Here is a 21850-nt window from a genome sequence, read left to right as displayed (position 1 = left end):
TCCTAAATGAGGGGCATCAGAAAGCCAGCCTCCAACTAATACCCCAGCCAGGTTTATGTATATACAAACTTAGCTACAAGTACTTACTTAATTGGGAATTAAAGAAAATCTCTCCCTGAAAATGGCCAGTATGGGGCTTTTTATTGTGTAAGCAGTTAAGTTAGAGAAAGCCAGCTTGATAAAACGTTTTTTCAGAATTCTGACCTTAAAGAAACAAAAGCCCTTCTAGGGAGAACTTGCAGTTCTCTCCTTGTGTCTTTGAGATGTGAAGGTTCTACCTGATATTCTTAGAGGTGTGTGTGTGTGTGTGTGTGTGTGTGTGTGTGTGTGTGTGTGTGTGTGTGTGTGTGTGTGTGTGTGTGTGTGTGTGTGTGTCTGTGTGTGTGTGTGTGTCTGTGTGTGTGTGTGTGTGTGTGTGTGTGTCTGTGTGTGTGTGTGTGTGTGTGTGTGTGTGTGTGTGTGTGTTTGAGAGCTTGGTCTCTGCCATCTGGGCGGTACACATAATGGTGTTCATTTGACAGCCAGTCGAATAGACTGGGATTCTGAGCAGTTTTTTATTGTTGTTTTTGGTCTGGCTGTGCCAGCTCTCAGAGAAATTTGTCATAAGGGGTCCCAGCCAAGAAGGGGCCTTTGTCATTTTAACCTTCATTGCATCCACCTGTACAATGAAGGCCCTTTACTTTCTTAGACTGTTTTTGGGAGTAAACTTTCTAGATTTTGTGGAGGCTACATCTTTTGCACTCTCTTATGGGGATGCCCCTTGCATCTTACTGGTTTGAGTCGCTATTAAAATACTACTCGTCAGTGGCCAGACAATGGATCTTTTAAATTGTAAAACTTTATGTAGAATAATCGTAATAGTGCAACTCTAGGTATGGGAAGAAGCAGCAAGGGAAAATATTTCCTGGATCATAATAGACTAGTAAGACAGGAGATCCAGATAAATTTTTTTTTTTTTTTTTTTTTTTTTTTTAGGCTGTGCCATGCGGTTTGTGGGATCGTAGTTCCCCGACCAGGGGTCGAACCCGGGCCCCGGCAGTGAAAGCACCGAATCCTAACCACTGGACCGCCAGCATATTCCAGAGAATTTTAGATTATCAGTAGGGCCTGATCCAAAAAGTAGCACATTGAGTGGCCTATCAACAGAATCTTTGCCTGATCCAGGAACCACTTCTTAGTGCCATGGGACAAAATTGGTCATAAAATGCCTCCCAAATGTTGGTCGAATTTATGACCAAGAGGAGGTGCTGTGGACAAATAATGTCACCTGCCATATCAGTAAGCAAAGGATGCTGTGGTCATCAAGCCATCAGGCACTGCAGCTGCCCCCACCCCCATAGGTAGGGTGCATATCAAAGGAATAATTTCTTTAAGCCCAGACTCTTGCATCGTCCCAGGTATAGAAAATCAGTTAACTCAACTTGAGATGTCTGGTTTTTCTTTAACTAGCTGTAATCTTTTGATGTTTGACTACCTGGGGTTTTTTGGCAAAAACTCCTGTATATCCTGGCTGCTCCCTTACCTCTTTGGAACAGTCCCTCAGAGCTATCTGAGAGGTTGTATTCCAGGCCTAAGTCTTCAGTAATGCCCCAAATAAAACATTTGATTTTATTTACTTTTAGGTTGTGCATTTTGTTTCAGTTGACAGTATGTCCCAGCCTGCACTGGGGAGATCTGTCAGTGCCCTGTCCCTCAAGAATTTCCCTTAGGCCTAATAAAATATTTTTTCATGTGTGAAATGCTTTAAAGTTTGTAAAGTATTTCTCCCACATTCCCTCATTTTTAAAAATAGATTTTATTTCTTAGAGCAGTTTTAGGTTCTACAGCAAAATTGAGTAGATATTCCCTTATTTTTAACTTTGATTATCACATCCACCCTTCAAATAGGTAGGACAGGTGTTATTATCTCTCCATTTACATTTAAATTACATTTAGAATCACACAGCAGCAAACAAAGCCTGGTGCTAACTGAGGTCTTCTGATCTTTTAAGCCTCAGGCACTTTCTCTTGGTTCCCACAGAGTGCCTTCAGAATCTTTCCAAATCTTTCCGGAAACTGTGGATCATCTCTCATTCTCAGAGCTTAGAAATTAGTTTGAGAAGCCAGTTTCCCCCTTGAATGCAGGGGCCCACAGAGAATCCATCTATGTCTTTGGGGGAAGGTCTGCTCTCTCAGGCTCTGGCAGAGACAGTGGGACCCAGAACTTGTACAATGCCCTGATAAGCTTCTTAGAGGCGGGTATTAGCAGGGATTGGATATCCTTCCCCTGAGATGCCCTTCATACCTGACCCTGCCTTGAATTAGGATTCCATAGGGGAGCTGGGAGCAGGAGATGGGGTGTTCCCTGCTGTACAGCTTCAGACTTACTCTTTGAGACCCTGGATCCAGAACTGAGAAGATACCCAGATGTCCAGGTTTGAAGGTAAATTATGTGATTAGGTAGGAGGGATCAGCTGGGGTGCCAGCTCAGCCCTGTTACATAACACTGGCACACCAGAAAGAGATACTCTCCAAAGTTTCTTTTGGAGATTCAGAGTGTTGAGTATATGGCGAGGGTTAGGGTAGACAGGGAGATGGTGGAAAGACAATGATAGGAATCAAGGACAAAGAAGGAAATTCACTAATTCCATACTTATTTTGCTTTCCCCTCTTTTGCTTTTTAAGACAGTTGTATTTGCATTGCTAATTAGTGTGGTATGCTGGAAAGACTGGGACATTAGAAAGCTCATCTGCACTGCTGCTCACTAGCTGTGCGATGTTGAGCAAGTCACATCTCTCTGGACCTCAGTTTCTTCATGTCTGAAATGGGGAGTTGCATTAAACAGTGTCAGTAATTCTTTCCACCTTTAACGACCTAAGATTCTATGGGTTATTCATCTAACTTGTAATATATTACTTCATATGCAAAACTGATCATTTCTAGTTATTGTTTTGTAGTCACCTGTGGACATTGATGAGAGATTTCATATTTAGTTGGGCTGGGCTTCTCTGCCCTTCTTTATAAATTGAGAATTCTTTGAGGGCCTTAAATGTTTTTCCCTCCTGAGTCCTTATGTAAAATTAACCCCTATGGGGCATTGATTCTGTACAATGCTTTTCCCAGACCGGATGTGTTTTTACTCTCCCAACATTCCTGTGACATAGGTATTGTTATTACTATTTACATAGATGGGTATTATTATTACTATTATTATTTCTATGAAATTAAATTTAAAATATTATAACATGCACATGATAAAAAGGTTAAACAGTTAAACCGAAGAGTAGGATATACTTAAAAGTAAGTCTCCCTCTGATCCCTGACCCTTAGTTTCCCTGTTCCAGATGTCCTTTCAGAGAGAATCTTTGCATAATCAGTGCATATGATATCATGCCCATTTTACAGATGAAGCACTGAGGTTCAGCCTGTCCAGGGTGGCACAGCTAGTAAGCAGCAGATCTGGGAACCCAGCCTTTGACTCTATTCCCCATGTTCCTCCCATGACACCACACACCGTCTGGGAAGCTTCATGACGTTAAATTTTAAGCTTTGTCCTCTCTGAATGACGGTGGAATCGTTTTAAAATCAGTCCAGTAAAAACACATAGAGCCTTGCACTGCTTTCCACTACTGCCCCTTTCTGTCTAAAGCTTAAAATCATATCTCCTTACTTCCCTTTTGCCTTGGATAAGGTAAGATTTGTGGCCTGGGGCACCAGCTACAGATGACTGAGCTCCCAGCAACTCTGGCTGGACCTGTGGAGTGTGGGCAGACCTCTTGCAAGGATCCCAAGGAGAGCTGGGTAGACCCAGCTCAGGAACCTGGGCTGCTGGCATGCCTACACAGTAAAGAGGACCCCAAGATGCTCTTTTTCCCATGAGCAGACATTGCCCCCTGGAGCAGGGGGTAGGGGTTGTTTTGTTCCAGCAGAAACAACTGACTTTCACTACAAAGGCCCCTGTGTGAATAGTCACTCTTCCAGATAAGGGTTTGGTGGATCCCAGCTCTCCTTTTAGGAGCAAATAACCTCTTCTTTTTTTTTTTCTTTCTAGGTTTGTGGTTACCCCCTGGCTGGGCTTCATGGAGGAATCTTCTCTGATTTCTAATCTGAATCCCAGAGCAGCCCCCATCTTTCAGTGGACAGAATGAGAGGCCTTCTGTAACCAGGCATAACTGGCCATCATGGGGAAATTGATCAGGATGGGGGCACAGGAGAGGCGGTTACTCTGGCCAAAGCGGCTTCATTGGAGGCGCCTCCTCTTCCTATTGGGAATTATGATCATGGGTTCCACCTACCAGTACCTGAGGAGCCCCCGGGGGCTCCCCTCACTGTGGGCAGCAGTCTCTTCCCAACAGCCTGTAAAACTAGCCAGCCGGGACCTTTCCAACAATGAGATGATGATGGTGAGCAATGACCCTCCAAAATCTAGCTCTGAAATGGAGGTTGAGACATGGGCACCCCAAGCCACAGTGGGCAGAGATGGAACAACACCTGGTGTAACAATGGAGAACACCCCCAGTATACCTAGAAGAACAGCCAACGTCATTCCAGCAACACCCAAGAGCAGCGACAGCCCAACAGCAGCCCGCACGGAAAAAGTGAAGGAAGACACCCCAGCCACACCCAGTGGAGCACTGAATCACTACCCTCCAACTTCAGGCAGACCAGCAGTAAATAATTATACCCCAGCAACACCCAGGGGAGCAGTGAAGAGCTACCGCCCAACTCAAGCCAGGGGAAAGGTGAGGAAATACACCCCATCCCCACTTGGTAGGATGGTGACCAGTTACGACCCATCCACATTCATGACAATGACCAGGAGCCGTGGGATCACCCCCAAAGCAACAGTGAAAGACAGTGAAATTATGACAACCAACAAAATACTGGAGACCAACCCTTCCAAGACAGTAGTGGAGGAAACCACCCCAACTCCTCTCAAGGGAGTAACTGATAACACCCCACCCTTCCTGATAAATGACTTAGAAACAGACATCTTGACTTCTCCAAGGAATGTGGTAGAAGAGAAGACCCTAACTACCCCCAGAAGAGTGGGCAATAATAGCTCAACCAACCACCGGGGGTTAGTGGGAAAAAACAAGCTGACACCACCCCAGGGAACAGTCCTGGAGCACACCGCAGCCATCTCTGAGGGGCAGGTGACAGTAAGCATCACGACAGGCAGCAGCCCAGCAGAAACCAAAGCCCCTACTGCTGCGTGGAAGGCTAGGAATCCCTCGTCCAGAACCAGTGCACCAACCGTTGGAATATCCTCAGCCACCTTCTGGGGGCTGGTGAAGAACCCTTCCCCAGCACCCACCACTCCAGCAACTCCCAGGGTCAGGGCAAATCCGACCACTCAGGTCCATCACTGTGTGGTTGTGGAGCCAGTCCCAGTCTCGCCCACTGTCCCCTCCCCCAGTCTGACAACAGCTGGGATGCCAGAGGCTCCCAGTCCCTCAGTACTGCCTTCTGGGCAGCCAGACTTCCACCCCAAGGCAGAGTACCCCCGAGACCTGTTCAGTGTGAAGGAGCGGAGGCAGGGCTGGGTGGTCCTGCACATCTTTGGCATGCTGTATGTGTTTGTAGCCTTGGCCATCGTTTGTGACGAGTACTTTGTCCCAGCCCTGGGTGTCATCACAGACAAGCTGCAGATCTCTGAGGATGTGGCAGGTGCTACGTTCATGGCTGCTGGAGGCTCTGCCCCCGAGCTCTTCACCTCCCTCATTGGCATCTTCATCTCCCATAGCAATGTGGGCATCGGCACCATAGTGGGCTCTGCGGTGTTCAACATCCTCTTTGTCATTGGCACTTGTGCCCTCTTCTCCCGGGAGATCCTCAACCTCACCTGGTGGCCCTTGTTCCGTGACATCACCTTCTACATCCTTGACCTAATGATGCTCATCCTCTTCTTCCTGGATAACCTCATTGTCTGGTGGGAGAGCCTGCTGCTTCTGCTGGCCTATGCCCTCTATGTGTTCACCATGAAGTGGAACAAACAACTTGAGCTGTGGGTGAAGGAGCAACTCAGCAAGAGGCCAGTGGCCAAGATCATGGCCCTAGGGGACCTTAGCAAGGTAAGAACAGGTTGGCTCAGGCTTCTCTACCCCCTTTTGGGCAAAAGGGTGGGGGAAAGCCAGGGACTGAAGAATGGAAAGTGCTAGGTCAGACCTCAAGAGATGAGTGAGTGTTCTGGTTCCCTTGCAATTCATTCAATATTTATAGAGTCCTGTTTTCTGCCAGGCACTATGCTGGGGCTTTTGCAGGAGTGACCTTGGGTCAGCCCTTAATCGTCCTATAAAATGGTTATTATTAGGATCCCCCATTGGCAGGGGAAGAAACTGAGGCCTAATGAAGTTAAACCACTTGTTCAAGGTCACACAGCAAATAGATGGTGGAGCCAGGATGAACCCGGGTTGTTCTGATTGGGTCTTCAGAAATGACATTTGAGCTGGGCTTTGGAGAATGTCCAAGGAGATATCAGGCAGGGAAAAATGATAAAATGGGCATGGTGTGTAGGGTTTATCTAGCACCCTCACTTTCATTTAGTCCTGTTTGTTCACATTCCAGACCTGGAGGGGCTGGTAGTTTGGTTAGGGTCTGTGAAGGAGGAGGCTTTTTGAGTTTTGTTTTGTTTTTAAAGTATTGAAGATGGGAGCTCCACTCATCCACTGACAAGCCAGCCCTGGGTGCAGAGCCCTTTCTCTGTGCTGACTGGAGACTGAGAGCTCCAACTCTGGGGGATTCTTCTGACTCCACAGTTCCTTTCCAAGAATTTCTCTGCCCCTGTGAGGGACCTTCCTGCTAAATTCATTGCACGATTCAATAATCTGGATAGTGAAATTTAATTGGGGAAGTGATCTCTAAAAATTCATCCCCAAGTTTTTTGTTCCTTGAGACTCCAAAGTGAGGGTACCCTAGGGAACACAGACCCCCATTTCTCTCATGCTCCTAAAGGGTGAGTTTGGGCAAAGTTTGGTTCATAGCCTGCCTGTTTCAGATTTCAGGCCACTAGTGTGAGCAGAATTTTGCATGCAAAGAGTGGAAGGACTTAGCTGCTTAATCCAGTGCAGTTTTGATGAGTAGGCAGGATGGAGACCAAACTCAGCAACATGTCTCAGAGATGTGTGATACAAGGAGATGAAATGTACTTCCTTTAGGACTTCTGAGGTATGTGTGGTGTTCAGAGCATAGAATTGAGAGTCAGGAAACCTGGGTTCTAATCCAATTCTGCCTCTAACTGTGTGACCTTGGACAGGTCCTTTCCCATCTCTGGTGGAAATGACAGAGTCCAACTAATCATGCAAATGTTCTGTTTAGCGGTAACATTCATTGATAATGTCTTGTGTCTAAATGAGTTCCGTTCTGTCAGGCCCAGCACAGCTGTTGTTTGTCTGATCTGGTCAGCCGACCTCCAATAAGTACATTTTTGCAGATGGCCCAAAAAGGAGAAATATCCTGCCCAGGGTTGGACAGCCAGAAGGTATCCACACTGGAATGGGAACCCAGTATCCTAACTCCCCATTCAGTACTATTTCCCTCCAGATGACTGCTCTAAGAAGCCAGAGACTTAAAAAAGAAAGGGAGGCTCAGAGCATTACCTCATTTAATATGAGGAAACAGGGCCCTCCCTCCTCCTGAAGTTCTCAGGGCAGGCTTTGCTGAGGGTGGCCATGAAGTCTGGTACTATTCTCTGAGAAAGTATCTAATGCCTTGGTATACATTAGGCCAGCAGTTTTCAAAATTGGGCCTTACCTGGCGGGCCAGTGGTTAAGACTTTACGTTCCAATGTAGGGGGTGCGGGTTTGATTTCTGGTCGGGGAGCTAGGATCCCACATGCCTCGTGGCCAAAAGGCCAAAATGTAAAACAGAGGCAATATTGTAACAAATTCAATAAAGACTTTAAAAATGGTTCACATCAAAATGCCTCTCGACTTGCCTCCCAGTCCTTCATAGTAATTCTGTTTTTATTTAAACTCTGCAAATTCTCAATTTTCAATTTTGTCAGAACTAGACCATCAGAGCAAAGCTTGCCAAGCAAGTAAAGCATAATCATGATTTCAAAAGAATTTGTAACTTACTTAAAAGATTCTTCAAGGCCTTTAGTAGCAGCTCTTTGCCAACCAGTGAGAGCAGTGCTGATTACAACTGTTCATATCTATTTATTGAAACAGATCCAGTATGAATTTTAATTAACAGCATTATTAAAAAAAGAACAGGTTGAAATCCTGGCTGTCCTTGAAAGTAAATTTATATTTATTTAAAATTGAAAACCTATAGTTAGGAGTTTGCAGCACTAACAACTGCCTTCTAAAAATTAGTCCAAATAATTTAAAAACTGTAGCTATTTTGAAATGATTTTTAAAAACATCTGGATTTGGAGTTTCACCCCAGGTTTCTTATAGCCAGAGAGAGCGGTAACTGCCTTTGCTTATATCATTCTGTGTTTGACTGCCCCAAGACCTATGATCTTGTTTGAGGGAGGTAAATTATCCTGTACTTCACTGACGGACTGAGGGAAGCCATTCTGTTTGAATTCTTGAAGCAGTTCTCTGAAAATCCAGTCTTTGATCTAGTAAACTGTGTTGGTATTCATTTTTGTGATTTATGCAAGAATGTGTACTCACCTCTGCAAATTATCTTACTTTAACTATGAAACTTTATGAAAATGAACATGCCTTGCTTACTCACTCACTCACTCACACTGACCTATCAGTTCACACCTCTTCCCTGACTAATGGGTTCCTTCTTTGAGCTTCTCCTTGAGAAGGCAGGGGTCAGGGAAACTGGGCTTATTCAGTCAGCCACACACCCAAAGGTAAGGAAGTAAGAGAGAAGTGGGGAAAGGCCAGATCGAGTGGTAGGGAGTCAAGGAGGAGGGTTGGGGAGAAATCAAAGCCACAGGTGCTCAGGAAGTTTAAGCAGGGGGAAGACAATTAGAGGGCAGTGGGAGCCAGCTCCTTCTTGGAGGGAAACAGGAACAGGAAAGACACTTGGGCCTCCCCCTTCCTCTGTTGGCAGCCTGGGGTGAGGTGCGGCCACAGTGTTAGGCTCCTCATTGCCACTAAATGGGGGAAATAATCTTTATATCTCCCGAAGGGCTGAGCCCAACGTCTCATCCCTAAAGCAGAAGCGCCACAAGTATTTGGTGGTTTCCTCAGGGAACTCTAACAGGTCAGGGTCTCCAGTTTATAGAGAAAAAGGAGTAGGGGAGGGAATCCATACTTGTGGAGGGCCTATGACATACGTACATTATCTTGACAATTTCTCATAAAACCCCTGCAGGAGGGGAGTTCCCTGGTGGCCTAGTGGTTAGGATTCTGGGCTTTCACTGCCGTGGCCCAGGTTCAAGCCCTCATCGGGGAACTGAGATCCCCCAAGCCCCACGGCGTGGCCAAAAAAGAAAAAAAAAAAAAACCCTGCAGGAATAGATTGTTATTGCCATTTTGCAGATGAGGAGACTCTGAGGCTCGGAGAGGATAATTAACTCTGCCAAAGTTACACAGCTAGTTGGTGGTCCTTATCACCAGTTTATGAATCCATTTTTCTGGGTTTTAACCCAGTATTCATGGCTAACTATCCCTGTTATCCTGGGCAAGTCAGTGCAACTCCACAAACCTATATTACTAAGCACTTAAATGAAAAGCAGTGTGGGAAGTAAAAAGATCATGTCCCTTCCAGTAGAAGGGACAGGCATAGACAAAAGTAACTGATAAAGGGAACACTGTGCAAAGTGCTACAAAGTCACTTTGCTTTTCTTCGAGGTCTCACGCTGCTCATCTGTAAAGCGAATGGGATGGACTAGTGCAGGGGTTGGCAGACTTTTACTGTAAAGGGCCAGACAGTAAATATTTTAGGCTCTGCAGGCCATATAGTCTCTATCACAACTACTCAACTCTGTTGTTGTAGCATGACAGCAGCCACAGACAATAAGTAAACGAATAGGAATACCCCTGTGGTGTTTTACTAAGCAACATAATCGCAGGTGTTCTCCTACCTGAACAATTTGGAGATGTAAGATCAGCAGAGAACGATTCATTTTCATATCAGATATTCACCCAACTGATATCTGTGGAGTTTCTCAGCTGGAGGACCTTTCACTTTACTTTTTATTCTGCTCTGGTAATCTAGAACCAGGATAAAGTTTTTTTTGTGACTGATTCTAATCAGAATTTACTTAAGGGTATTTTCAGAAAAAGAAAAAAAGATGTATCATTGAACATAGACACATAGTAACTATTTTAGAGTCTTTCTTTTGACACTGGCTGCAAAAAAAAAAAAAATTCAAAGCTAAAAATATTTCAGACAACATTGTCAAACTGAGATGTATTGGTTTGAGGATGCCTTATATGAACCCAATGAAGAAATGGTAAATGTTTGTTTTTTTTTTGTTTTAAAAGATATATTAATTAATTTATTTTTAATTTACTTATTTATTTATTTTTGGCTGCGTTGGGTCTTTGTTGCTGTGCGCGGCTTTCTCTAGTTGCGGCGAGTGGGGGCTACTCTTCGTTGTAGTGCGCGGGCTTCTCATTGCAGTGGCTTCTCTTGTTGCAGAGCATGGGCTCTAGGCGTGTGGGCTCTAGAGCGCAGGCTCAGTAGTTGTGGCGCACGGGCTTAGTTGCTCCGCAGCATGTGGCATCTTCCCGGACCAGGGCTCGAACCCGCGTCCCCTGCATTGGCAGGCGGATTCTTAACCACTGTGCCGCCAGGGAAGCCCAGAAATGGTAAATGTTTGCATAGTTATCAACACAGTCTAACTTAGCTTGCTCTGAAACTTTTTTACCTGGTTTTAAAGCTCTCAGTGTTATTTGTTCTGGCCCCAAATGATAAATATTTGACCTTCCTTGACCATGCATAGTTGCAGAAAGCCAAAGTTGAGGCTCTAGCCTGGCCAAAAAGCCTTACTTGTATTTGAAGGATGATGGGACCTTCTTTATAGAGAGAGCTACAAGCTTAGCTAGAAATAACTGACCATCTGCATGAGATGCTGATGGGCAAGACAGCCCTGTGGGGCACCAGTGGTGAAAAGGGATGCAAGGTGGGGAATGAGACTGGTCCGGGCTTCTTTGGAAACCCCATATCCACATTCAGCCCACAGGAATACTTCAGAATGTGAAACTCCAGGAAGAAGTCTGCCACTCTTTCTTAAGTGCATTGCAGGCTATTTTCTTCTTGGCAGGGTTTTTTTTAATTAAACCAACCAACAGAAACCCCAAGCAGACAAACCTGGTGCCTCCTTAGGAACCAGTCGTCCCTTTCCTGTCAGGGTTAACATTTACTCCAGTGACCTGTACTGCCAGACAGCCAGCTATCTGCTGTGGAGACAGGGGTGCTGGACAGGAAGCAGCCACCAGGGCCCTTCCTGCCTCTGTGGGCCTGACCTTACTAGCCTGCAGGGAATCCACTTTGCTCCCAAAGAACTCATCCTAGCTAGGCTGAGGGGTTCCCTCCTTTTTTTTTTTTTTTTTGGCCGTACCACACAGCTTGTGGGATCTTAGTTCCCTGACCAGGGATCAAACCCAGGCCCTCGGCAGTGAGAGTGTGGAGTCCAGGGAATTACCTAACTTCTTAAATAATAGTCAGCTTCCCTCCAGTTGTCAGGAAAATATGGTAAGAATCAGATTCTCAGTATAAAGGCTTCTTTTCTTCATAAAATTTTCTTAAGCTTTCAGCATTCATCTGCTGGTGGGTGCTAGCAGATGACAAAATGAATGCATAAGAAACAAACAAATATTAACAGAAAAACTCAAACATCTGATCATGCCTGGTAGAACAGCGTGTTGTTTCCATGGATGTGTGAATGCTTGTAAGAGATTTTACATATTCTGCTATTCATACAACAGAGCAATCTTTTTTCCTAGTGTATGGGATGAGATTAAATATGAAATTAGATATTCATGGTGTTCTACAAATAACAGCATGATTTCTAGATGCTCTGCTACCTGAATAAATTGGAAATATAAAACTAACAGAAAATGTTTTAGTGTGGGCGAGTGGGCATATGGATGATAAACAAGTAGAATAACATATTTCTGAGTATGAAAAGTGCTGTGAAGGAAATAGTGTATGTGATGGAGAGTGACTGTAGGTAGTGGGCCCCCTTTAGCGAGGGAGAGCAGGGGAGTCCTCCTGGAGGAGGAGAAGTTCAGGTAGACAGTCCAAGTAGAGTTCCATGAGAATTCTTCTGGAATTCTTCCCCATACTCCATAGGGGAAGAAGAGGAAACAGCATTTGCAAAGACTCAGAGCAGGGAAGGACCTTGGTGCACTACAGGAAAGAACTGGAGGCCAGTATAGTGAGTAAGGGGAGAGTGGTACAGGATAACACTAGAGACGGGGATGAGAGCTGCTTCATCAGAGCCTTGTGGATTAGATACGGAGTTTGGATTTTATTTGAAGTTCAATGGGAAATGATGTAATGAGGAGTCATAGTTAAAAGGTCACTCCCTAACTGCTGTGTACAAAATGAATGGTAGGTGTGCAAGGGTGGAAGTAGGGAGTCCAGTTAGGAGGCTGTTGTGGGCATCCAGCGTGTGTGCACGCGCGCGCGTGTGTGTGTGTGTGTGTGTGTATCTTTGAGAGATATTTTGAAGACAGAATCGTCTGGATTTGGTGATGGTGTGGATGTGGAGGGTGAGTGGAAGTCAAGGTTTTTCGCTTGAGCAGCAGGGTGGATGGTGGCGCCATCTAGTGAGAAAAGGAAGACTACAGGAAGAACAGGTTTAGGAGGACTCAAAAGTTCCCAGTCTGGAATGGTGAGTTTGAGTGTTTATGTCACCTCCAAGTGGATATGTCTACGAGACAGTTGTACAGATGGGCTTAAAGCTTATGAACAAGGTCAGGGCTGGAAATAGAGATTTGTGAATCACCAACAAATGTATGGTTATTAAAATCAAGGACCAGCTGATGCTACTCTGAAAGAGAGAGAGAGATTAGGAATAAGCCCCAAAGAACTCTGATGTTCATTCATTTGGCAAACATTTATGGAATCTCTTTGTATGAAACCTGTGTAGGATCTGGAGATACAGTGAGAATTAAGGCAGCCCTCAAGGGGCTCAAACTAGCAGAGGAGCAGGAGTTGATCCAGGTTTTGTGGGGTCTGACACTCTTTAAGAAAAGGAATATAAAACTATTGCTACAAAATTAAATATGAGGCCTCAGAAAGGGTTTGTGAGGGGAGAGATGGGCCCTGAAGTTTAAGCTTCATCAGCTCTGTGGTAAATCCCCCTTAGTGGGGAAGACAGAAAAGTAAAAGTAATATTTACCATATCATGTGTAATGATATAGGTAAGTGCTGAGGGATTTAGCACTGCCGAGAGTGGACATCTCAACAAAAGTTAGGGAAGGCTTCCTAGGGGAGGTGATGCTTAGCTGAATCTTGAAGGACAAGCAGGGGTTGGCTGACTGAAGAAGGGATAGGAGTCTCCTAGGCATGTGTAAAGGCCAGGGGAATGAGAGAGGGTGATGAGACTATAGCTGCACTGTCCAGTATGGGAGCCACTAGCTACATGTAGCTACTGAGCTCTTGAAATGGGGCTAGTCTGAATTGAGATGTGCTGTAAGTATGGAATATACATTGGGTTTCAAAGGGTTAGTATGAGAAAAAAGGTAGAATAGCTCATTGATATTTTTATATTAATTACATGTTGAATTATAATTCTAATATATTGGGTTAAATAAAGTACATTATTAAAATTAATTTCACCTGTTTCTTTTACTGTTTAAAAATGTGGCTACTAAAAAAATTAAAATCACATGTGTGGCTTGCGTTCTATTGCTATTGGACAGCACTGAACTGGAGGTAAACGGGAGGCTGGAATATGCTCAGCTAAGGAGTGTGGACTCCCTCCTGAGGACACTGAGCCCCCAGGGTGCAGGGGAGGGACATGATGTGCTTTGCTCAGAAGATCACTCTGGCTGAAGAGTGAATGAGGAACCAGAAGAGGAACAGTCCAGGAGTCAGGAGGCTGTTGCAGGATTGTAGGCAGGAGAATAGAGAAATGAGGCCAAATTTGAGGACTTTCAGGAACTAGATCTGACAGTTAGCTGTAGATGAGCTGTGAGGAAGTGAGGAATTTGGGTAGACTTTTGGGTTTCCAGCCTAGACAGGTGAGTGGATCAGGGTGCTAGACTGTACTCAGTGAAGGTAGGACTCAACCAGGGATTCAGTAAATCTTTGTTGAATGAATGTTTAAAAAAACACACAGACCAGAATGTGCAGTTCAGGAACTGTGTCATGGGTGGTCTAGAAAGGGAGAGGTCAATGATTAACTGCTACATCTGTGGGAGATAGGAATTGGAGGTCAGGAGGACAAGCCCCCTGAAGGGTCGCCCTGTTCGCCACCACAGGTTCCCGTGAACGGCTGGCTGCAGGGGATCCTGTTGCTCATCCTCATCAAGATGCATCACAGGTGTTGGGGGTTTGGCTGGCATGAAGACATCTTCTTTGGTTTTCTTAGCCCTCTGGTTAATTTTCATGAGGAGAGGGAGAAGGTGGGGATGGTGGGGCTGAAGAAAGAGGAGGATGATTGGTGTAGTGTGAGAGGTGGATGTGGGAATGTGTAATAAGGGCGTACTCTGAAAGCACCTACTTGCTGGTACCGCTACCCATATATGGACCCATCAGTCCCACTCAAATGTAGACAAACATTTATATCCATTTACCTGAAATGTCAATAATATGAAACAGAGCCACTAGGAAATATAAATTTGACTTCATTTCCTTATTTATGCTTGGGAAAAGAAATGTGATTTAGTAAAAACAACAACAAAAACAATCCTCTGAATAGAGATTAGGAGGTCGGGGGTTCTGTCACTATTGTTGTGAGTGTGGGAAAGTCACAGAATCTTTCTGCATCTCAGTTTTGTCATCTGCCAGAATAGCAATAATAATACTAGCCTTGTCTGTTTCATAGAATTAGTAATATGGAATGAGAAAATGCATGTGAAGGGCTTCAGAAAGTTAGAAGTGCATACGGAGGGTAGAAGATGTTGATATGTGCAATGAACAGTGAACCTGTAGAGAAGTATTTTGATTTAAATAAATCTGAATGGAAGAGAAATCATTAGGCATGTGCTTCGTGGGGCAAAAGTCAGTCTCTCCTGCCCTTTTGTGGACAGAACCAGCCATCCCAAAGGGTAGCCTGGCCTCTCGTATTTCTAAGAACTCATTGGGTGAGAGTTGGATGTGATAAATAGTGAGGTGGCTGGGCCAGTGGGGTTTGGTGCTGTAGCCTCCAATATCCCAGAATTGTGAAAGAGGGGGTTTGTTCAGAAAATCCACAGTGCCCCCTTCATATTCAGATTGGTTATTTCTGCTTTGTTTCATTCATTTGTATGTTCATCCATTTGTTCATTCATTCAACAATGTGTATCCAAGCATTCACACCTCCCCCATCCTTCAAAGATTATGAAACTTCACCTACTTTCAGAAGGCTTCCGTGTCCATCCCAGCACAGCACCTTAATCTGTGCCTCTCATTTCTTCAGGCACATTCTGCTTTGTCATGTGTTCGTGTTATCATTGGTCTCAATTCCTTTCTGTAAGTAGAATCCATGCCCTAAACATCTTTGTATACCTACAGCACTAGCATAGTGCCCAGTAAACAGCAGGTGCTCAGAAATTAAGAACTGAATGAATGAACAAATTGGGCGGATGGATGGGTGGGTGGCCCTGAATCAGGCAGTATTCTCTGTATTTTCTGATCAGGCAGAGATGGGAGTGTAGCAAGTCCAGTTCTACTTCTGGCCGTGGAGGTTGGTGAGGTGGGGGAGGCAGTGGAAGGTGAAGGCAATTACTGGGGGCAGCCATTGGTGACCCTGCTGTCTGAAGATGGCGCTAGAGGTCACTTGGCGTATCAACTCGTTGAGCTCTCCTTAACCGAGCACCTGCTGTGTACAAGACACTATGCCACAGGTTAGGGGAACAGAGATAACTATATCGTAGTTCAAAAAGACGTGAAGTCTAGCTGGGTAGACAACTAATATGTGTGAACAACGATGATTTCTTTAAAAGTTCGGATGGTGTTACGAGATAGTAAATGCAAAGTGGCAAGCTGGTGGTTCAGAGAGTAAATACTGTGGGCGTAATGATTCTTCATCTTGGACCTTCTAGGTCTGTCCCCTTCCCCAGCTGGCTACCCTACAGCTTCCCCAGGACACTAGCAAGCACTTATTCGATTATAGAGCCAGATTTTTGGTATCACAAAATGTGTCCACTGTTGTTATACAGCTTTTGAGGAGAGAGGTATTGTAGAGAGCTGGAGTGAGGGCTGGGCTGGGGGTGAAAGGGGCCATTTGGGAAAGCATTATGTAAGAATTCACCCTGAATTTTCTGAAAAATTGGTAGGCATAGAGGGATGGAGAAGGCATTTTAGGCAGAGGGGAAAGGCATGAACAAGGGACTACGAATTGGAATAGGTTAGGTATATGCAGGAGACTGTTCATTCATTCATTCATTCAACCAGCGTTTTCTGAACCCTTGCTAAGTGCCAGGCAGTGTTCTCATGCTTGACATACAAGCATGTGTCATGAATGAAATAGTCTGCCTTCAAGATGCTAGTGGGACAGTCAGTTTACTTGGGTTTGCCAACATACAAATAACATACAAATAGATTGGGGAAAGTGCTATGAAGGAAAAGGAGTCAATAAAAGAGAATTAGCCGGGCACCTTAGCTTCCCAGAGGAAGGAGACATGTAAGTGGAGACCTGAAACATGGGGAGTGGAGGAAAGAGGGTTCCAAACAGAGGAGGAGGGACCGTGTGATGAGGGTTTCGAGGTGGGTAAAGAGGATGGTGCATTTGAGGGACTGAAAGACAGCTGTAGCTGGTGTTACTGGACCTCAATGAGTGGACACATTTGACTGGGAATACTGCATGCAGGCTGAAGCCAGACTGTGGAAGGCCAGGCTGGGGGTGGTGGACATGTTAAAACATTTTCTGAGGCCAGGTTATCTCTGGGTGTGTTTCTGTGTTCCCACATGAGGGCTCCCTGGAGAGAGAGGGAAGTAGGGAGGAAGGGTGAGGGTCTCTGTGAACATCTTGTGATTCCTGTCCCTATTTGCAGCTGGGCGATGGGACAGTTGTGGTGGATGAGCAGCAGGATAACAAGAAGCTGAAGGTGGGTGCCGTGCGGAGTCTGCCCAGTGGGGATACTGCAGGGTTTCAGAGGACAGCCACAGACCCAGGGCGCTGTGGCCCTGATGCTGGGGATCCTGGGCTGGGCTCAGACCTGGGAAGCTCCTGGGAACGCTGCCAGGGTGAGCCAGGGAAGGAGCCAGAGGGACTGTCACCTCCAGGTGGCCTTGGAGGAGGTGCTAGCTTGGGAGCTAAGTCCAGAATGTCACTGCTCACTGCCTGTGTGAGCTTGGGCCTCGGATTCTGCATCAGTAAAATGACTGGACTAGATGAACTCAAGTCCCACTTTGTAGACCCAACACTCTATGATTGATCTAAAAGCCTAATTACCTGCGGCTTTGGAATGCCCCAGAACTAAGAGAAACATACGAGGGGTGGGGCGGGGGGATCTGAGGTTTCTGAAAAACTGTGTCTTAGCTGCCTTTGGCCTGTGGGCCTTTGGGAAGAAGTGGGGACCTTAGAGAGAAGAGGCCAGGGTCTGAATGAAACCTCCCCCATCCTATGAAAATCCCTAGGCCTCTTGTGAAGTATTGTGTTACCATAGCCACTAGATGGCAGAAGAGTTCAGATCCAGAGGGTTGGTTGGTGGGGAGGGAGGGACCAAGCAAGCAGTTTGTCTGACTTTGGATGTTCCTTGTAAGTCAGATGATGTTTCTATGTGTGTCGCTATTGTAATTAAAAAAAAAATTCAACTGAGTAAGTTTAAAGATCAAATCGGCTTTATTCAACGATTCATGAATTGCCCAGCATCCCATCTAGCAAATAGAAAGGAGTTCCAGGTTGTTCCAGACAAGGTCACCTTCCTTTGGGGGACAGCAGGGGTCTATCGGGTAGATTACCTCACTAGTGTGCTAACCAGTTAATTCCAGACTGACTGGTTAAGAGTCCATTCCCGGGAGGGGGCTGAAACTGCAGTTAGGTATTTTATGTTTCGGTTTGGTGATGCGGGCAGAGCACAAGTGACTCCATTTTGGACCTGTTGTCTCTTTTTTAGCACTGTGAATGAATGTGTGTCACATCCGTGTGTCTGCACATACAGATGTGTGTATGTGTGTGCCTGTGAAGGTCTCTTGAGCATGTGGGTAGAAAAGAAACGGCTGGAATCAGAAGACCTGGGTGCTAGTCTTGACTCCTTCATTTACGACCTTGGATAAGCCACCCAGCCTTGTTGAGTTTTCATTTCTTTTTCTGTAGGTGGGGATCAAAACCTTGCTTATGTCTGGGGGTGGGGCAGTGATAAAGCACCAAGACGCTCTTTGTGGACTGTAAGGGGCTGTGCCCATGCACCGTGGGGCTGTCTGTGAGGTGTATGGGTGAGAGTGTTTCTTTGAGGATGCACTTGCAGGGATGGATAAACCCTCGGTAATGTGGTGTCCTTAATACACATTGTCTGCTCCCTGTCAAAGAGCTTGGGGAATGACTTGGTACGTAGAATTAGCCAGTCATGGAAGAGTTGAGGGGAGGCTGAGAAAGAAAGCACTGTAACTGTCCTGTTGAGGTGAAGGAAGAGGGGGTGCCAGGATAAGGCTCCTGTGCTTCTGGCCTGATCTTTATAGGAGGGAGGAGGGTTAGTGAGGCCCCCGTGCGGCTCCTCCCCTGGCTCGGGCAGAGGCCCGCTGAGGCCTGCACGGCTCTCTCCTGCTTAGCTCGCGTCCGTGCTGACCCAAGGGAGCAGCTCGGCCTCTCTGCACAACAGCACCATCCGCAGCACCACCTACCAGCTCATACTCCGCAGCCTGGACGCTCTGGGGGAAGGTAAGCAAGGTCTGCCCAGACCTGCGTGGTCTCCCCGTCCACTCCTTCCCTCCTGCAGCTGAACAAGAACTGGGACTTGCAAAACTGAGAGGCAGCAGGTGGAGTGAGGGTGGGAGTGGGAAGAGAGTTAGCAGAGGAGAGAGGGTGGTAGAGGCAGGCAGTCTGGGAAGACCCACCAGGAGAGGGCCCCGAGGAGCTAAGGTCCTTAGGTATCCACACCCCACTACCTCCCTGTCTCCGTGTCCCTCCTGTAAAATGAAAGGGTTCATCTGCAGTGAGTGAGGCCATGAGTGTCGTGTGCCCTGCACTTGTCTATGTTGGGGCTGCCTTCCGTGACTTCCCTGCAGAGCCCACCCCCATGAGTCAGCCCCAGTGTCCCACAGAGTCTCCAGCAAGATAGTGTGACCAGGGCTGCTTCTGGGGGCATCACCTGCGGGGCCCCACAGCTGGAAGCTCTGAATGGTGCCTCCCTTGGCTCTGTATTCAACTCCAGAGTCCTAGGAAGCCTGCTGACCCCTCCCCCAGCCAGGTATCCCAAAGGACACCCTGGGGGCCACCAGGACCACTTCTGGGAGTGGTGAGGGTCCAAAGTGTAGTGGGAGCTGATGCCCAAGTTGACAAATGATGGAGGCAGCTGAGATCCTCACCACCCACTTTACTGAGCCCTGCCTTCTGCCCCGCTTCCCCAGAGAGCTACCTCCAACAGGCTTCGCAGGCCCCTAAAGGGCATCCTCAGGTACGCTTCTCTTCTCCTTGGGCACCTCTGTCTCTGGGACACTGGTGCAGAACTGGAGCGCCAGCATGAGGCCCATCAAGGAAAGGTTGGCCTTTGGGCGGAAGCCAAGGAGTTGGAGTGCAGCTGGGCAGGAGGCTGAGGACTGAGCCGAATATGACACCAGAGACTGACCCATGAGCCCCAGGGACAAATTTTAGGGACCTCAGAATTTCTCAGGCCCTGAAGCATCTTCTTCACATATGATACTGGGTTGTTGGTTGTTTAAAACAAGCATATGGTCAAAGACGAGGTGATCAAACCTCCCCTAGAAAATCCTCACGAGGAGCTTCCGCAGACATTGGGAGAGGCCACCCCCCTGTCAGCTCCAGAAAAACTACCCCTGGGGTTTCAAGAGTGGAGTCTGCAGCACTGGGCAGCCTGTGGGTGATCAATGCTGGGGGCATATCTGGCCTGGGCACAGTGAAGGAAGCTATGTCCCTGGGTTAGGCCTGGCCCTCCTCGTGGAATCACTGACTCAGCGAAGTCCTAAAGGTAAAGACCTTCTCCTGGACGGGACTGCAGGGCCCCCTGCCTGGGCCACTTCCATGACCAGCAGCCATCTGCTGGCTTACTTGTCCTAACAGGATTATGTGATGTCCAGGCCATGTCCAGGCCAGGCCGAGGTCAGAGGAGATTGATACTAAGGAGATGATCCGGCCGCGCTGAGAGTTGAGAGGCCATGTGAGGCAACAAGCGCTGGGGGAGCCAGTGGCAATCATCCCCAGAAGACAAGCACGCTTGGTACCCTGTGTGGGTGTGCGGCGGGTATGGAATGGCCCTGCCAGGGAATGGTTGCTGATGTGCCTGGGATGCAGTCCCGCTCAGAGAAGCTGGCCCTGATCCTGCACCCTGAGATTCCATCCAGGAAGGGCTGGGATCACGCAGGGCTGGGATGAAGGCCTTTGTTCCCAACACTTTGCAGATACATGTTTGTGTTTCCGTATGCTCTTTCCAGATGGCTATCCAGATGTTTCCACCCTTTCCAAGCAATGAACACTCTCCACAGAGCTGATCCATGGTCTGAACTCTTACCCTGGGTAGGGGCTTTACCTCTCTAGAATCCCATGCTTCTTCTGGTGATTTCACTCACACATGTGCGTGTGTCTATGAGAGAGACAAAGAAAGAGACAGAGAGAAACAGAGAGGCCCTTCAGCGGACCTGCTTTCCTCGGTGGCATGGGAAATGAGAGGTTAGGGCGTATGATGAGGAAGGAGAAGGAAAGAGGGGAACTTGGTTTTCTTGCCAGCTCCTCCAGCCAGCAGTCAGCAGGTATTCTCAGCACCAGGACTGGAACCAGGGGAGCCCTTCGAAAAGCTATGTGTTGTTCAACAGAAGACTGCAGTGCTTGATCAGTGCCAAGGGGGCACTGGAGCGGTCTGCATGAGGTAGGCAGTGGAGTGCCCACCACCTGACATCTCAGTTCTGACGGGACCCGCTGAGCAGGCCCACCAGGACACTTCGAGGGACCACACTTGCCAGAGTGATGGCTCTGCAGGATGGAGCCTATTGCCAGAGGCAGCTGCAGCTCAACCAGCCTGATTGTTTAGGAGACAGGTTGAGAGAAGGAAACTCCAGACCTGCTTTTGTGTCCTGCCCATCCTGGACTCAGGCAGAGTTTGATTCCCAAACCTTCACAGTTTGCCTGTATTATGGACTAGAGGATCTTCAGGGTCCCTTCTAACTCAAACCCTCTGGAATGCTGGGCCTCAGCAGTGCAGAGTTGCCTCCTGGGTGGAACAGCTGCTCTCAAGTACTATCGTCAACTCATCATTGTTGTCATAGCTAAAACTTACGTAGTATTTTCTAGGTGCCAGGCACTGGCTTAAGCACATTCATATATAAATTCATTTATTCCTTCAACAACTCTGTAAGATTTTTTTTTTTTTTTTTTTTTGGGCTGCGTTGGGTCTTCGTTGCTACATGCGGGCTTTCTCTAGTCGCGGCGAGCGGGGACTACTCTTCATTGCGGTGCGCGGGCTTCTCATTGCGGTGGCTTCTCTTGTTGTGGAGCACGGGCTCTAGGCATGTGGGCTTCAGTAGTTGCAGCACACGGGCTCAGTAGTTGTGGCTCACGGGTTCCAGAGTGCAGGCTCAGTAGTTGTGGCACACGGGCTTAGTTGCTCCACGGCATGTGGGATCTTCCCGGACCAGGGCTCGAACCCGTGTCCCCTGCATTGGCAGGCGGATTCTTAACCACTGTGCCAC

General features: G+C 47.0%; 1 protein-coding gene across 4 annotated transcripts in view; it reads left to right on the top strand.

The window, feature by feature from the left end:
- Window positions 1-4161: 4161 nt before the first annotated feature.
- The window catches only part of SLC24A1 (solute carrier family 24 member 1), a 31012-nt gene continuing 13323 nt past the window's right edge, over window positions 4162-21850 (top strand). For 2 of the 4 annotated variants that reach the window (XM_036842598.1, XM_036842596.1), the window contains exons 1-3: window positions 4162-6054; window positions 17044-17097; window positions 18761-18869. In XM_036842598.1, coding sequence (XP_036698493.1) covers window positions 4162-6054; window positions 17044-17097; window positions 18761-18869 — 2056 coding nt within the window. The remainder of the gene's footprint in view (window positions 6055-17043; window positions 17098-18760; window positions 18870-21850) is intronic. The other 2 variants (XM_036842599.1, XM_036842597.1) reach the window with 1 other exon arrangement.

Source organism: Balaenoptera musculus, chromosome 2, assembly GCF_009873245.2.
Source record: "Balaenoptera musculus isolate JJ_BM4_2016_0621 chromosome 2, mBalMus1.pri.v3, whole genome shotgun sequence".
NCBI classification, from domain to species: Eukaryota; Metazoa; Chordata; class Mammalia; order Artiodactyla; family Balaenopteridae; genus Balaenoptera; species Balaenoptera musculus.
The sequence above is the reverse complement of the archived record's forward strand: the minus strand, read 5'-3'. Positions and strand labels throughout refer to the sequence as shown.